The 17,097-nt window shown below is 29.6% G+C and overlaps 1 protein-coding gene and 1 long non-coding RNA gene across 3 annotated transcripts; both read right to left on the reverse strand.

The window, feature by feature from the left end:
- Nucleotides 1–10,192: 10,192 nt before the first annotated feature.
- Nucleotides 10,193–12,594, reverse strand: LOC128667289 (uncharacterized). 2 transcript variants are annotated; one of them, XR_008403307.1, is made up of 4 exons: nt 12,570–12,594; nt 12,147–12,403; nt 11,870–12,040; nt 10,193–11,801 (listed from the first exon to the last, which is right to left on the reverse strand). It is a non-coding gene; the product is annotated as an uncharacterized LOC128667289 (long non-coding RNA). The 2 variants fall into 2 exon arrangements; XR_008403306.1 differs by having other exon boundaries at nt 12,147–12,593.
- A 550-nt stretch (nt 12,595–13,144) lies between these two features.
- On the reverse strand, nt 13,145–15,515 carry LOC128669037 (putative uncharacterized protein DDB_G0271606). Its single transcript, XM_053743200.1, has 2 exons — nt 15,419–15,515; nt 13,145–15,213 (listed from the first exon to the last, which is right to left on the reverse strand). The coding sequence occupies exons 1-2, from the start codon at nt 15,444–15,446 to the stop codon at nt 13,145–13,147; spliced, it is 2,097 nt and encodes a 698-aa protein (XP_053599175.1). The 5' UTR covers nt 15,447–15,515.
- Between the last annotated feature and the right edge of the window lie 1,582 nt (nt 15,516–17,097).

Consider the following 17,097-nt stretch of genomic DNA (forward strand, 5'->3'; position numbering starts at 1 on the left):
GCACATTTTGTTACGTTATATTATGATTTATCCGGAAAAAATAACATAAAATGCTATTTTTTTAACTTTTCAACGCCGATATCTTTTGAACTAATCAATCGATTTTGATAGTTGACGTGGCAATCGGCGCGTTTTATTGAGTTCTAGAGCTAATTAAAATTTGAAATCGATCGCGTCAGTCGTTTCGAAAATATTTAGAAAAAACCGTTTTTCACGATTTCTTTCTCCCGCGATAACTCTCGAACGAATTATCCGATTATGATGTTTGAGGTGGCAATCGACGCGTTTTATTGAGTACTAGAGCTGATTAGATTTTAAAGTCGATCGTATAAGTCGTTTTTGAGAAATCAATAAAAAACTAAAAAAAAATTTTTTTTTTTCGTAATTCGCCAATATTTTCGAGTCTATTCGATCAAATAATCTGAAATTTTCAGGAAAGTTGAAGGCCAACAAGCTCTTTCGATTGCCACCTCAACCATCCAAATCGATTCATTAGTTCAAAAGTTACAAAGAGTTTACATACATACACACACACACACACACATACATACACACACTCGGACATCATTCTGAAAATAGTCAGAATAGCTTCCTAGGACCTCAAAACGTCGACATCTGATGAAAACTCGATTTTCAAAAATCGGGGTGAAAACAATAACTTCCCGAAATTTTTGAAAATCGTCGATTTTCTTAGCGGGAAGTTAAAAAACTAATATTTTCTTTAAGTAGCAAATAAAGTTGTTTAATGATATGCATTATTATAATGTGTATTATTATTAAATTAATTAACTGGAAAAACATTGTTTTATATACAGTATAAATTAATGAGTGATTTACATTAATTGGAATAATTTCTGCTAAGTCAAACAGCGTCTAAACAGTACTTAATATTCGGTTATAAATTCGAGTGATTCGCCTCAAGCTGGGATATATATGTATATGGTCTGCTTTCCTTTCCTTTGCCTCTTTATTTATATTACACTGCTTCAACATCTTTTACAGGCTCATGCGTTTGATATTATAACATGTATAATGTATTTCTCACATGCAAATGCACATGTGTAAATAGACAAGGATCCACTATAACTAATTATTCATTACACTTTTGGATAATTTATTTTTTACCATACCTGCATTGGAAGTATAAATTCTAGTCCTGTTGAGAAATAGTACATTACAGACCATGGGAGAAAAGTAAGACATTGTAACCCGTGAGTGTAATCGCCAGAGCCGAAGGCAAACACATTGATCGGGAAATCCCAAGTTTTTCCATGAGGTGTAGATACAAATTTTTTTATCATGCCCGTATTTGAAAGTTTGAATTTTTGCTCTGATTTTCGCATGCGATAACTTTTAACATTCGTTTTATCATGAAAAAAAATAACGACTTTCTAACCTCTAAACAGGGCGGGAATTTAAACTTCCAGCGCAGGAGATTTGAATGATAAAATTTAATTAATTAATCAAACAAAATTAAATTTAATTTTAGTCAGTACTTTAATAAGTAAATTAGTTTACTATACATTTACGTTATCAAATTAAGTTGCGAAATATATAATTTAATAGATTTCATTCTCATTGTTTGGGACAAAAAATTAAAAGGATTTAAAAAAGAATCCTATTTCGAACACATCGCTAAAAATAAGAAGTTTATAAAATTGTCATTGTTTCTGTTATCAAAGCTACCAGTTGCGAGCTGAGTGGAATTTGAATGGCCCTATAGTAGATAAAATAATAATTAATTTTTACGCCATGAATTTTTTGTATATTCATCAGCGGATATAAAATCTATATCAAAATATTTTTCAGTATTTATTAAAATATTTTTTTTGTGTATACGTAACATACATGCATTATTTTTGTTTACTTTTTATTGTAAAATCCATTAATATTTTATATTTTTATTATTTACAGAATCATGATATAAAAGATAATTTTTTTTTATATAATAAAATTAACCTTTTGTTTGAATTATTTATTTTTAATAATAAAAATAATAACAACGTTAAAATTATTTTTGTTTCAGATTAAAAATCCTGGGTAAAGTTTTTTTGTCCAGGTAAAATTATTTAATAAAATAGTAATAATAATATTTTTATTTTGTTATAAAAAATAAGATAAAAGTAAAAACGAGTAAATGGACGTACTAGGCGATTAACATTTATGTATCGGAGTGCTCGAAAACGGGTGGTGAGTCCATTAGCCAGTGGTCTGAAAGTAAAAAGAAACAAAATAGTGTAGATGCACGCAAAAATACCATAAGCCGAAATAACGCACGTAATAATAACCGAACAACCGCCCGATGGGCTCTAGAAATACTTGGACAACGAGAGCTTTGTATTTTATAAAACCCTAATGTAACGCAAGACTGCCCATATATGCTGGCTTTTCCGCACCTACTGGACCTCTTGAACCCTGCGAGCTTTCCGTTATTTCATTTACTTTTATTTTTTTTACATTACATTTTATCCAGCATTTATATAAATATAAACATACATAAACTTTTAAATCCTTTAAAAAAGGAATAGAACGCCGTAATAATGATTCGTATGAATTGTTGAGTTTTATTTTTACTCGGTAATAAAATAATAATATTTAAATTCATTAAAGTTTGTAAGCAAGTGAAGGTATTGGTCGCTCGATGAGACTCTGAAAGTTGAATATGGGAGGTAAAACTGGTAAAAGGGAGGAGTAGAGTTACGGTGTGATTGGGTCGCTGCCACTTAACATGCAAATTTACCAGTGGCGCAACTGCTCGAGGCTAGACACCAGTCAACCGGGCCAATACTTTAATTTACATTTAAAATTGCTCAAGGGTTGACAGCACTATCACTATCACTATCACTGTCACTAGTACTGTATACCAGTATCAGTCTTCTTTATTCTCTACACCACCATTTCATTGTTCATTATCGATACTTTTTAACTAAATCTCATCATCTCTTATTCTTTACTTTATTTTTTTTTTTTTTTTTATTTATCCATTGATTATAAATAACGCAAACAAGTTTTGTTAATCAAAGCATGTATTGTAATTTATTCAGTTTTAAAATAGAGTAGGAAAAAAACGATCCAACTTATTGTGTGATAACTCAGTTTTTTTTTATAACATATATGTCTTTTGATTATATTTTTGTTTTCTCTCTCTATTCGGGAGGATGATATCCGGCATAGAAGCAGTCAGTGGGTACGGGTATCCGTTGGTATATCATATCATATCCGAGTTCTCAGCTCTGTTTGAAACAAACACACACAGACACACGCACTCTATATACAGAGAGAGGCGGCTCATCGGGCAAAGCTTTGCCAATCGTGCTTTTTGTTCGACAGTGAGGATTTGGTAGTGTCACGCGTTGCCGACCGTTTCACATTACTTTACGATATCACGTCGCACCACCACACTCATCCTGATAATACACCCTTCGTGTTGGATGATATCACTCTCTCCTGTCATTGTCTATCCACAAACTTTCAAACCCTGTCAATGAAAAACGTGACAGCTATCCGGACCTCATATTATTTATTTATTATTTTTTTTTTATATTTATATTTGTTCATATAATTAATCTATTATTTAATGAAGAATTTATTTTTTTTTAGTATCGAGAATTGAATAAACGAAATTATAATACGATTATGGTAAAATTAAATTGTTTAGGTGTAAATATTTAACTGAAATGAGGAAACATCATCAGTTAAACGGTAAAGTCACAGTAATGTAATGGGTAATTGAATTGAGGGTGTAACAAGCATGTGGTTACATTGAACCTCAGAATACATTACAAAAGCTTTAATTTAACACGCTCGCGTGATGCAGAGAGGTGCAATACAAGTCGTAGTTGTACAGTTTAATATATTTCCTACTCAGCCTTCATCTCTTGATGATGACGCTAAAAGTTTAATACAATAATCTATTAAATTTATTCCTCTAGACTGGAAAATTTTAAAACTACCGCCGTCTCTGTAATAAATAATTAAGTTAAACAAAAAAAAAAAAAAAAGAGAGATTTAATTATTTTTGTCAGGGTTAGTATTTTTTAAAATTTAAATGTTGTCTATGTTTTTTATTTTACAACTCACATTGCAGCTGTCGACATTCCTGTGACACATGCGTGAAAAAACGTTTGCGACCTGCCGCTTTTACGATTTCACCAAGAGCTTTTTTCACGCACTTATGTAACCATAAACTTAAACACAGACAGACATAAAAAAAAAAAATATTTAAAAAAGGCATAGATAGATAAAAATTTGTTTTACGCATTTTTAATTTTAAAAATCTCAAATTGATGTTATTTTTTATTATTTACTTTTAAATAGTATATGGAAATAATAATAATAACCCCAGTTTAAATGTACGACGATTAAGTTTACGAAAATTCCTTCGCACGTCTTCGAGAACGACTTGCTGGTATGGCCGTTTCCTTGCTTTGAATATTTATGAGAAAATTAAAGACCTCATAAAATTTACTGATATTATCATTGAAATGATGACGCTCTGATGATACGGACTGGTATTTTTTTTTTTTTTTTTTTTTTATTTGAAATTAAAAGTTTCTTTTGTTTAAAACTTGATTTTTAGGGGGGATTAATTTTTTATTATATATATAAATATATAAAATACTTTATAAAAGATATTTTTCAAGTGCTAAAGCGTAAGCTCTATTCCAAAGAGATTTGAAACTCGGAGAAAGTTGATTCTTTTGAAAGCTTCAGCTTTCAAAAGTTGTTCGGTATCTTATTGAAGAAAAGCCTGAGACCCAAGACCGAGTACATAAGGCTCCTTCTCGCCCTTCTTCATCGGATTAAACATTGGGTAACCGATTGTAAATACAAGGAGAAAAGAGCTGGCTCGAGCATAAGTTGATTGTAAAGAAATAAGAATTTTATAAGCTCATCATAATTGCGGAAAAAATATACTTGTAACAAATATTGTCTACCATTTCATAAAGTTTTTGTTTTTCTTTGTATTTTAATTTATGTTTATTAGGGTGACCCAAAAAGACCGACAAATTTTTTTTCTAAACTTTTCCTTTCTCATAGCAGAAATATTTTCTGTTGTGTAAATTTTTGAATTGAATATAAAAATTTTTTTTTTTTTAATTAATAATTGTCCTTACAATTAGTTTGGTTAATTTTATATTTTCTGGAGTTATAAACTCCTTGGGGTTGTGTAAGACTATATTATTGAAAGTTGCAAAGAGTTCAAGGCGGGAACGAATCTAAAAGATGTTCTAGCTTTGAAAAAGTTGACGTAAAAACCAAGACGAGATCAAAAGAGCTACTAATTTTTTTTTCTTTGCTATAAAAGTGGAAAATAATTTCATTAAAAGAATAAAAAAAAAATATTAAAATGTTATTTGTTATTGAATATTTCGCGTTACTAAAACCATAAGGGCGTATCTCAAAATATACGCCCTTTTGGTTCTGCAGAACCAAAAGGGCGTATAAAAAAACTTTTTTGCTCCAATTAATGCAACAATGTTGACAACATTAAAATCTATGGAAAAAACGAAAAAATTTTTTTTTGTTTTACGCCTTTTTGGTTTTAAGAAAAAATTTTTTTAAAATCATAAGGGCGTATACTGTTTTTTCGATTTATTATCAATTACAGGTAAGAGTAAGAAAAGAAATTGCCAGGGTAATAAAAATTATCACTCCACACTTTAATTTATATGGACAAATATTTATTTAAGAAGATGTTGGAGGGTTTTTCGTCGATAAAAAGGGTCCTTACCGACAGTAGCGAGCACCATCTAGTGGTGAGAAGTAGATATACATATGACAAACTATTCTATCGACTTAGAGGGAATGGTAGAACAGTGACATCTACAAATTTTTAATTCCCCTTCTTTGACAAAGATAGTGATTGCCAAAATATTTATATATAAGAATTTACTCAATTTAAATTACAGAAGTCGGAATTTACGTATTGTAAAAGTGATGTCATCACTGTTTATATAAAAATATGACATGACTTACAATATTGGCCATAAATTCACGATGGGTGGCGTTCAAATCGGTAAAATAAACTAAAGATAAATAAACATTTAGAAAATTAAATTTAAATAGATATGATTTCAAAATAAATATTTATAAAATTAATCTGCTGGGCTTGGAATCTGTGTCCTTCCGATAACAAGTATATTTATTTTGAAATCAAATCTTTTGTGCAATTGTTTATTTATCTATATGTTTAAATATAGATAATTATATTCATCCAAATGTTTAAAAATTGGTGTGTTTTTTTTACAATTATATATTTATTCTTTTATTTATTTATCTATATTATATTAATTCTTATTTATATTTATCCGCAATTTTTTTTACTCAGGAAATTGATTATTTTTTTTTTTTTTCATCTATATTTTTAATTATACAGAATTTTTTTTATCAATTTATATAATTATAAATTTTTGTTTTTGCAATTTTTTATAATTATTAGCTTAATCGAATAGATTAATGTATATTTATCTTTTTTTTTATTTGTAAATTTTTTTTTTTCTTAAATTAAATTATCCGTTTTTTTGTTTACCATATGTTTTTTTTATTATGTATTTTTTTTATTGTTTTTTTCATATATCAATATTTATAATTATACCAATTTTTTGTTAGCCGATTTTAAAAATGCGCGCTATTTTTTTATCCTCAGTTTTAATTGGCTAATTTTTTTTTTTTAGAGTAGTTTTCATTTTTCTGTTATTTTTATTACCGATATATTTTTTTATCCATTTAAATTATTACCTAAGTATTTTTTTACTGTTTGTTTTTTTTATAAAATTTTTATATTATCTACTTTTTTATCTATTTAAATTTAATTTTTCTAAATGTTTATTTATCTTTAGTTTATTTTACCGATTTGAACGCCACCCGTCGTGAATTTATGGCCAATATTGTACATTATATAGACATATAACTACAAGCAGAAATTCATTAAAAACCAGGCTCTTTTCAAACATGTCGTTTTCACCTAGATTCTATAGTAATTGCCTAAAAAATAGCAAAAAATGAAATTCTGCAAAGCCATCAAATTATTAGTGCTTTGAAGTTAGAAAAATGTTAAGAACGGCATTTCAGACGAATCTTGAAGATTCTTATGAAAATGCACTTTTAGTTTCCTAAAAGGTGTTCAATTAACAATTTTATAAATAAAATAATAAATCTAAGCAACCGTTAAATAGTTTCTAATTATTAAAACGTCAATGCTCCTAGCATAAGACGCATTCTTATGTTCGAATGGAAATCATCCCTGACTTACAAAATTATTTACAACCACATTTCAGACGAATCGTGCCCTGTATAGAAAAACTCATGGAATTCAATAGATTCTCATATATTATCATAGAGATTTCTTAGGAATAATTAAGTTCTATGAGAAGTGCCATAGTTAAGTATAAGGCCTTATGTATACAACTATAAGAATCTAACGAATTTTTTAAGCGGGGTTGTGATTCTTATCGAAACGACCTTTTAGTTTCCTAAAAGGTGTACAGTAAAAAATTTTGTAAGTAAGATAGTAAAACTAAGCAACATTTAAATAATTTTTAATCATTAAAAAGCCAATGCTCCTGGCGTAAGACGCATTCGTAAGTTCGAATAGAAATCATCAAAACTTACAAAATTAATAATAATCACGATTCGAACAAATCGCTGTAATTCTTATCAAAACGCATTTTTAGTATCTCAAAAAGTGCTCGGTAAAAAATTTAGTAAGTAAAAGAATAAAACTAAGCAGCAGTTAGATGATTTCTAGCTACAAGCAAATAAGCATGTCAAAAAACTAAAAATTATTAATAATAAAAAACGATTTATAGATGAATATTAACGATTTCAATTTAACCAAATTGTAATATTGCTCTATTCGAACGATTTTTACCAATATTTTCCCATCATGTATTTTTTAGAGATAATTCATCACCAGAAACGAGCCAATATCGTTGTACAATATTCACTCACACTTTTTCACAATACAAATTCTTCCAAATTAATTAATTTTTTTTTTTAGCCACTAAATTATAGCAATTAATTTGTTAATAAATTTCTCAAATATTTTTTCATCAGCAGTACTGACCCCTCATCCCTATACAATGTCGCTCTCACTTTTTCACAGTACAGATTATTAAAAATAAATAATTTTTTTTTTTCGGCCATAAATTTAAAAACATTAATTTGTTAATAAATTTCTCAAATATTTTTTTATCAGCAGAACCGGCCCTTAATCCCTACACAATGTGGCTCTCACTTTTTTATAATACAGATTCTTAGAAATAAATAAATTTTTTTTTTTGGCCATCAAATTATAGCAATTGATTTGTAAAACATTATCAAATATGATTTTATCAGCAGTCTTGACCCCTTATCCCTTTACAATGCCGCTCTCACTTTTTCACAATACAGATTATTAAAAATAAATTAATTTTTTTTTTGGCCATCAATTTAACACCATTAATTTGTAAATAAATTTCTCAAATATTTTTTTATCAGCAGTACCGGCCGCTTATCCCTATACAATTTCACTTAGGTTATTTCACAATACAAATTCTTCGAAATTAATTAATTTTTTTTTGGCCATCAAATTATAGCGATTTATTTGTAAAAACATTTTTCAAATATTTTTTTATCAGTAGTACTGACCCCTCATCCCTATACAATGTCGCTCTCACTTTTTCACAATACAAATTTTTTCAAATAAATTAATTTTGTTTTTGGCCATAAAATTATAGCAATTAATTTGTAAATAAATTTCTCAAATATTTTTTTATCAACAATACCGGCTCCTCATCCCTATACAATTTCGCTTATGCTTTTTCACAATACAAATTCTACAAAAAAAGGTATTTGCGAAATAGTATAGGGATGAGGAGCCAGTATTTTTGATAAAAAAATATTTATGAAATTTATTTACAAATCAATTGCTATAATTTGATGGCCAAAAAAAATATTAATTAATTTTTAACAATTTGTATTGCGAAAAAGTGTAAGCGAAGTTGTATAGGGATGAGGGGCCGCTACTGCTGATAAAAAAATATTTGAAAAAGTTTTTTACAAATAAATTGCTATAATTTGATGGCCGAAAAAAAAAATTAGTTAATTTTGACGAATTTGTATTGTGAAAAAGTGAGAGCTACATTGGGTATTAATTTATAAATGAATTACTCAAATATTTTTTCCTCAGCAGTACCGGCCCGTCATCCCTATACGGGGTTTTCACAATACAAATTCTTTAAAATAAATTAATTTTTTTTTTGGCCATCAAATTATAGCGATTAATATGTAAAAAAATTTTTCAAATATTTTTTTATCAGCAGTACTGACCCCTCATCCCTATACAATGTCGCTCTCACTTTTTCACAATACAGATTCTTAAAAATAAATAAATTTTTTTTTTGGCCATCAATTTAAAAACATTAATTTGTTAATAAATTTCTCAAATATTTTTTTATCAGCAGAACCGGCCCTTAATCCCTACACAATGTCGCTCTCACTTTTTCACAATACAGATTCTTAAAAATAAATAAATTTTTTTTTTTAGCCATCAAACTATAGCAATTAATTTGTAAAAAAATTTTTCAAATATTTTTTTATCAGCAGTACCAGCCTCTTATCCCTCAACAATTTCACTTAGGTTATTTCACAATACAAATTCTTAGAAATTAATTAATTTTTTTGTTGGCCATCAAATTATAGCGATTAATTTGTAAAAAAATTTTTCAAATATTTTTTTATCAGCAGTACTAACCCCTCATCCCTTTACAATGTCGCTCTCACTTTTTCACAATACAGATTATCAAAAATAAATTAATTTTTTTTTTTGGCCATCACTTTAAGAGCATCAATTTGTAAATAAATTTTTCAAATATTTTTTTATCAGCAGTACCGGCTCCTCATTCCTATACAATTTCGCTTATGCTTTTTTACAATACAAATTCTACAAAAAAAGTATTTGCGAAATAGTATAGGGATGAGGAGCCAGTATTTTTGATAAAAAAATATTTGAGAAATTTATTTACAAATCAATTGCTATAATTTGATGGTCAAAAAAAAATTAATTTATTTTTAAGAATTTGTATTGTGAATAAGTGATTGCGAAATTGTATACGGATAAGGGGCCGGTACTGCTGATGAAAAAATATTAAAAAAATTTATTTACAAATTAATTGCTATAACCTGATGGCCAAAAAGAAAAATTAGTTAATTTTGAAGAATTTGTATTGTGAAAAAGCGAGAGCTACATTATGTATTAATTTATAAACGAATTACTCAAATATTTTTTCATCAGCAGTACCGGTCCCTCATCCCTATACAATTTCGCAATCACTTTTTCACAAGACAAATTTTTTCAAATAAATTAATTTTTTTTTTTGCCATCAGATTATAGCGATTAATATGTAAAAAAATTTCTCAAATATTTTTTTTATCCGCAGTACCGGCCCGTCATCCCTATACGATTTCACAAACACTTTTTCACAATACTAATTCTTTAAAATAAATTAATTTTTTTTTTTGCCATTAGATTATAGCGATTAATATGTAAAAAAATTTCTCAAATATTTTTTTTATCCGCAGTACCGGCCCGTCATCCCTATACGATTTCACAAACACTTTTTCACAATACTAATTCTTTAAAATAAATTAATTTTTTTTTTTGCCATTAGATTATAGCGATTAATATGTAAAAAAATTTCTCAAATATTTTTTTTTCAGCAGTACCGGCCCCTCATCCCTATACGATTTTGCAAACAGTTTCTCACAATACAAATTCTCAAAAATAAATTAATTTTTTTTTTGCCTTCAAATTATAGCAATTAATTTGAAAATAAATTTTTCAAATATTCTTTCATCAGCAGTTCCGGCCCCTCATCTTTATACAATTTCGCTCGCACTGTTTCACAATGCAAATTGTTAAAAATTGATTAATTTTTTTTCTTGGCCTTCAAATTATAGCAATTGATTTGTAAATAAATTTCTCAAATATTTTTTTATCAACAATACCGGCTCCTCATCCCTATACAATTTCGCTTATGCTTTTCCATAATACAAATTCTACAAAAAAAGTGATTGCAAAATTTTATGGGGATGAGGGGCCGATACTGCTGATAAAAAAATTTTTGAAAAATTTATTTACAAATTAAATGCTATAATTTGATGGTCAACAAAAAAAATTAGTTAATTTTCAAGAATTTGAATTGTAAAAAAGTGAGCGATATTGTGTATTAATTTATAAATGAATTTCTCAAATATTTTTTTATCAGCAGTACCGGCCCCTCATCCCCATACAATTTCGCAATCACTTTTTTACAATACAAATTCTTAAAAATAAATTAATTTTTTTGGCCATCAAATTATAGCGATTAGTTTGTAAAAAAATGTTTCAAATATTTTTTCATCAGCAGTACCGGCCCGTCATCCCTATACGATTTCACAAACACTTTTTCACAATACAAATTCTTAAAAATAAATTAATTTCTTTTTTGGCCATCAGATTATAGCGATTAATTTGTAAATAAATTTCTCAAATATTTTTTTATCAGCAGTACCGGCCCTTTCATCCGTATACAATTTCACTTATGCTTTTTTACAATACAAATTCTTCGAAATTAGGTAATTTTTTTGTTTGGCCATCAAATTTTAGCGATCAAATTGTTAATACATTTTTCAAATATTTTTTTTGTCAGCAGTACCGGCCCCTCATTCCTATACAATTTTGCAATCACTTTTTCACTTTTTAGTTTATATTTTCAGACCATAAATAATTATGATAATTGTCGTGTTTCCAAATATGCCAATTTATCTTTTATTCATTGCTGAAATTAATTTATGTAGTGTTAAAATATTTGCCTCTTTCATGTTTGTTGTATCGAATAAAATTTACCTGTTTTTGTAAGTATTGTAAAATAATCAATCATGTCCCTAGTATTATAAAATTCACATCTTCAGTATGTAAGCGATGACAAAATTCCATTATTCCTTCCGTAGTATTATCATTTCCTCATGATTATTATGCTTGTACCTTTCATCGTTGTATTCTTCTTTGTATTCTAACCTTCAAATCATTTAAGTGAAGATTATTGTTGATCATTTCTGATATTTTATTTATTTATCCATTAATCAAGATTAAATTAATTCTTCTAATCTCCAAACATATTTACCTTATTTAGTTGTCCAATTAAATTTTTTTAGATATACATCGTAATTTAATTACGTTAATTGACGTTTACTATCTAAGGAGGCTTTAGTGAATCCAATAAAAAACAACATATTATTAACGCTAATATTTGTAAAATTACATTAAAACAATATAGCGTCACTTTTGAATTATTAAAATAATTAAAGTTGAACCATTGTTTCCATCTCGATCATCGATAGAGATGAATATTATCAAAGGGTACGGAACGACCGGAGGCAGCTGAGAGCAAAGACAAGATAGAAATATGTTAAAAAGAGAAACGAGGCAAGAAATGAATTTTTTTTTTTTAATAATTATTGATTCCTTAATTTTTTATTTTATTATAAATGTAAATAATTAATTTTTATGTACGAAAATTAAGTAAACAAAATAATTCAGACATTACTTTGACTCACTACTTTCACTTAAACCTTTTAACGTCAACAACCCATAGGTTAATGTCGGCCATTTTGTTTTATAAAATGAGAGCGAAAATTTGAATTCTGAGTGTTATAGTTAAAAGAAATTTTTTTTTTTTAAATTATTTATATTTTTTGACTATAATTTTTAAACTAAACACATGGATAGAATAAATCACAGTTTTTTTTTCAAGAATAATATTATTAATAACTTAATACATTTTTATAAATTGTTGATTTATTATTTTTTTTTTTTTGGAAAAACGTACAGCTTTTTAAAAAAGTGAATAATTATTATAATTTTAATTATTAATGATATCAATATTGTTATGATTATTATTATTTTTTTTATTAAAATTTATGTTATAAATATTTTTTTTAATAATATTATTATTATTATTATAACATAATGTAAAAGACCCAGTACCTAACCATTCATGTATTTGTATATTTATATTTACTAGATTTTACTAAATATAGATATACAAATACGAGAAGTATACTGTAGACGGATACTGTCTTTGAATATATTGTTAAAGAATATTTTTTTTCTCAGTAAACTCTAAGGACGAGCGTATTGATTAGGAAGGCAGAAGTACGGATAGAAAAGAGTAGAGAAATTCGGTGGATGATTAGGAAAATTAAATGGAGGATAAATGTGCTGATGGGCTAAATTAGGAGGAAGTAAGATCCCAGGTTGCTGTTGAAGAAGTGGCTGCTGTTGCGGTAACAATTGCAGCTGGTGTGGTAGCAACGGCTGCTGCTGTAGGAGCAATTGTTGCTGCTGAGGTAGCACTTGCTGCTGCAGTAGTAAGAATTGCTGCTGCTGTGATAGCCATTGCTGCTGCTGTAGTTGCAGTTGCTGCTGCTGTGGTTGTGATTGCTGCTGCTGTGGTTGCAATTGCTGCTGCTGTGGTTGCAATTGCTGCTGCTGTAGTTGCAGTTGCTGCTGCTGTGGTTGTGATTGCTGCTGCTGTGGTTGCAATTGCTGCTGCTGTGGTTGCAATTGCTGCTGCTGTGGTTGCAAATGCTGCTGCTGTGGTTGCAATTGCTGCTGCATCAGTTGCTGCTGCTGCAGTTGCAATTGCTGCTTCTGTGGTTGCAATCGTTGCTGCTGCAGTTGATTCCATCCTGACAACTCTTGGGATTGCTGCTGATTTTTTCCAACCTGTTCCAAGAGCTTCGAGTAATTGCGGTTGAACTTTTGAATGGCTTTCATTGTGCGCTTTGATGGCAGATGGGGCTCGATAGAAGACGGTCGCTGCGCAATCTTTGGAGGTGGTATGCTAAAATTTGGCAGCATTAAGGATCTTGATAACTGGTTAGCATTGCCAATCAGTTGCTGAGCATTTGGCAGCTGTGAGTTGTTTACAATCCCCGGTTCCTGATGTCTCGGCATCTGGTTGACATTGTTAGCTAGTTGCTGAGCATTTGGCAGCTGTGGGTTGTTTACAGCCCCCGGTTCCTGATGTCTCGGCATCTGGTTGACATTGTTAGCTAGTTGCTGAGCATTTGGCAGCTGTGGGTTGTTAACAGCCCCCGGTTCCTGATGTCTCAGCATCTGGTTGACATTGTTAGCTAGTTGCTGAGCATTTGGCAGCTGTGGGTTGTTTACAGCCCCCGGTTCCTGATGTCTCGGCCTCTGGTTGACATTGTTAGCTAGTTGCTGAGCATTTGGCAGCTGTGGGTTGTTTACAGCCCCCGGTTCCTGATGTCTCGGCCTCTGGTTGACATTGTTAGCTAGTTGCTGAGCATTTGGCAGCTGTGGGTTGTTAACAGCCCCCGGTTCCTGATGTCTCAGCATCTGGTTGACATTGTTAGCTAGTTGCTGAGCATTTGGCAGCTGTGGGTTGTTTACAGCCCCCGGTTCCTGATGTCTCGGCCTCTGGTTGACATTGTTAGCTAGTTGCTGAGCATTTGGCAGCTGTGGGTTGTTAACAGCCCCCGGTTCCTGATGTCTCGGCATCTGGTTGACATTGTTAGCTAGTTGCTGAGCATTTGGCAGCTGTGGGTTGTTAACAGCCCCCGGTTCCTGATGTCTCGGCATCTGGTTGACATTGTTAGCTAGTTGCTGAGCATTTGGCAGCTGTGGGTTGTTAACAGCCCCCGGTTCCTGATGTCTCGGCATCTGGTTGACATTGTTAGCTAGTTGCTGAGCATTTGGCAGCTGTGGGTTGTTAACAGCCCCCGGTTCCTGATGTCTCGGCATCTGGTTGACATTGTTAGCTAGTTGCTGAGCATTTGGCAGCTGTGGGTTGTTAACAGCCCCTGGTTCCTGATGTCTCGGCATCTGGTTGACATTGTCATCTAGTTGCTGAGCATTTGGCAGCTGTGGGTTGTTAACAGCCCCCGGTTCCTGATGTCTTGGCATCTGGTTGACATTGTCATCTAGTTGCTGAGCATTTGGCAGCTGCGGGTTGTTTACAGCCCCTGGCTCCTGGTGTCGTTGAAGCTGGTTGGCATTGCCTGCCGGATGCTGAGCTCCGGGCAGCTGCGGGTTGTTGAGAGTGCCCGCTTCGTTGGTTGGTCCACCTCGGTCAGTTCTAAGTCGAGTTCGTGGTCCGTTTGGCGCGATGGCATCGCGTTGTAGTGCTGGGCGGGCACGCGTTTCTTTCATTCTTCTTCCTCTCCCTGTAAGATTCAGAAAATTAAATTTTATTTAACTTTAAAGATTTAACTTAAACTTATCAAATAAAATCATACTGCAATTAACATCGTACTCGTTTTCTTTATTATTGTCCAAATAAAGCTAACAACTGAAAAATTTATATCATTTTTTTTGTACCCATTATTCATTATCATAATATACATTTTAATATTATATTTTCTCATTCACCTTTAGTTTTGCCTCGAAACCCATTCATTGTTTGGCTTATACTGTTGTGAGATATTGGATGAATCTGCAAAAGATAGATATTGTTTTTTTTTAGCAATAGAACTGGACCTACATCCTTATGTAATATTTACAGCCTTTTTTTTGCGAATCTAATGTTTCAAAGTGGAAAAATTTTTCCCCACCGATAATGTTTTAATCACTTTTTAATTACCAAGTTATTTTTTAATTTTTTTTTATCAATAAAACCGGACTTACATTCCTAAATATTATTCCCTTTACTTTTTTTACAACGCTATATTTTGAAAATAAATAAATTTTTTGTTTCCGATAATTTGTAACCCAATTTTTAATTACCAAATTTTTTTTTTATTTTTTTTTTTTATCAATAGAACCGCACTGACGTTGCTAGATAATATTCGCTTGACTTTTTTTACAACGCTATATTTTAAAAATAAATAAATTTCTTTTTCGCCGATGATTTTTAACTTAATTTTTAATTACCAAATTTTTTTTTATTTTTTTTTCATCAATAGAACCGGACATACATTGCTAAATAACATTCGCTTGACTTTTTTTACAACGCTATATTTTAAAAATAAATAAATTTTTTTTTGCCGATAATTTTTAACGTAATTTTTAATTAACAAATTTTTTTTTAATTTTTTTTTTTTCACAATAGAACCGGACATACATTGCTAAATAACATTCGCTTGACTTTTTTTACAACGCTATATTTTAAAAATAAATAAATTTCTTTTTCGCCGATAATTTTTAACTTAATTTTTAATTACCAAATTTTTTTTTATTTTTTTTTCATCAATAGAACCGGACATACATTGCTAAATAACATTCGCTTGACTTTTTTTACAACGCTATATTTTAAAAATAAATAAATTTTTTTTTGCCGATAATTTTTAACTTAATTTTTAATTATCAAATTTTTTTTTTATTTTTTTTTATCCATAGAACCGGTTATACATTCCTAAATAATATTCCCTGTACCTTTCTTAAAACGCTAATTTTTAAAAAGAAATAAGTTTTTTTTTGCCGATAATTTTTAACCTAATTTTTAATTATCAAATTTTAAAAAAATTTTTTTTTTTTCGACAGAACCGAACTTACATTGCTAAATAATATTCGCTATACCTTTCTTAAAACGCTAATTTTTAAAAATAAATAAGTTTTATTTTGCTGATAATTTTTAACTTAATTTTTAATTACCAAATTTTTTTTTATTTTTTTTTCATCAATAGAACCGGACATACATTGCTAAATAATAACCGCTGCTATATTCTTACAAAGTTTAATTTTATAAATAAATAAAATTTTTTTGACAATAATTTTTAATTTGAGTTTTTTTTCCCTATTTTCGTTTTCTTTTTTTTTTTTATTAATATAACCAGACTTACATTTCCAAATAATATTGTCCGCGACTTTCATTTCCCGATTTATATAAAACTTAACGAACAATATTATGCATTCAAGTATAAAAAAAAATTTTCGTACTTACTTAGGATACTTTTTTTTGATGAAGTGTTCACCGCAACGATTATCCACCAAGTGAGATACGATTTTACACAATGACTCGATGTTTTTTTTTTTTTTTTATTTTACTAATTGTCGCCACAGATTGTCGATTATTTCACTAGTATCTTATGATAGAAAGAGAAGAACCTACA

This window comes from Microplitis demolitor, chromosome 2 (genome assembly GCF_026212275.2).
Source record: "Microplitis demolitor isolate Queensland-Clemson2020A chromosome 2, iyMicDemo2.1a, whole genome shotgun sequence".
NCBI lineage: Eukaryota > Metazoa > Arthropoda > Insecta > Hymenoptera > Braconidae > Microplitis > Microplitis demolitor.

What these genes read in the sequence shown, in the direction of transcription:
- LOC128669037 (XM_053743200.1), bottom strand. Translation starts at nt 15,446, where the DNA reads ATGAATGGGTTTCGAGGCAAAACTAAAG. An exon ending in GTTTCGAGGCAAAACTAAAG is followed by an intron (nt 15,214 to 15,418) that starts GTGAATGAGAAA and finishes TGAATCTTACAG; the next exon opens with GGAGAGGAAGAAGAATGAAA.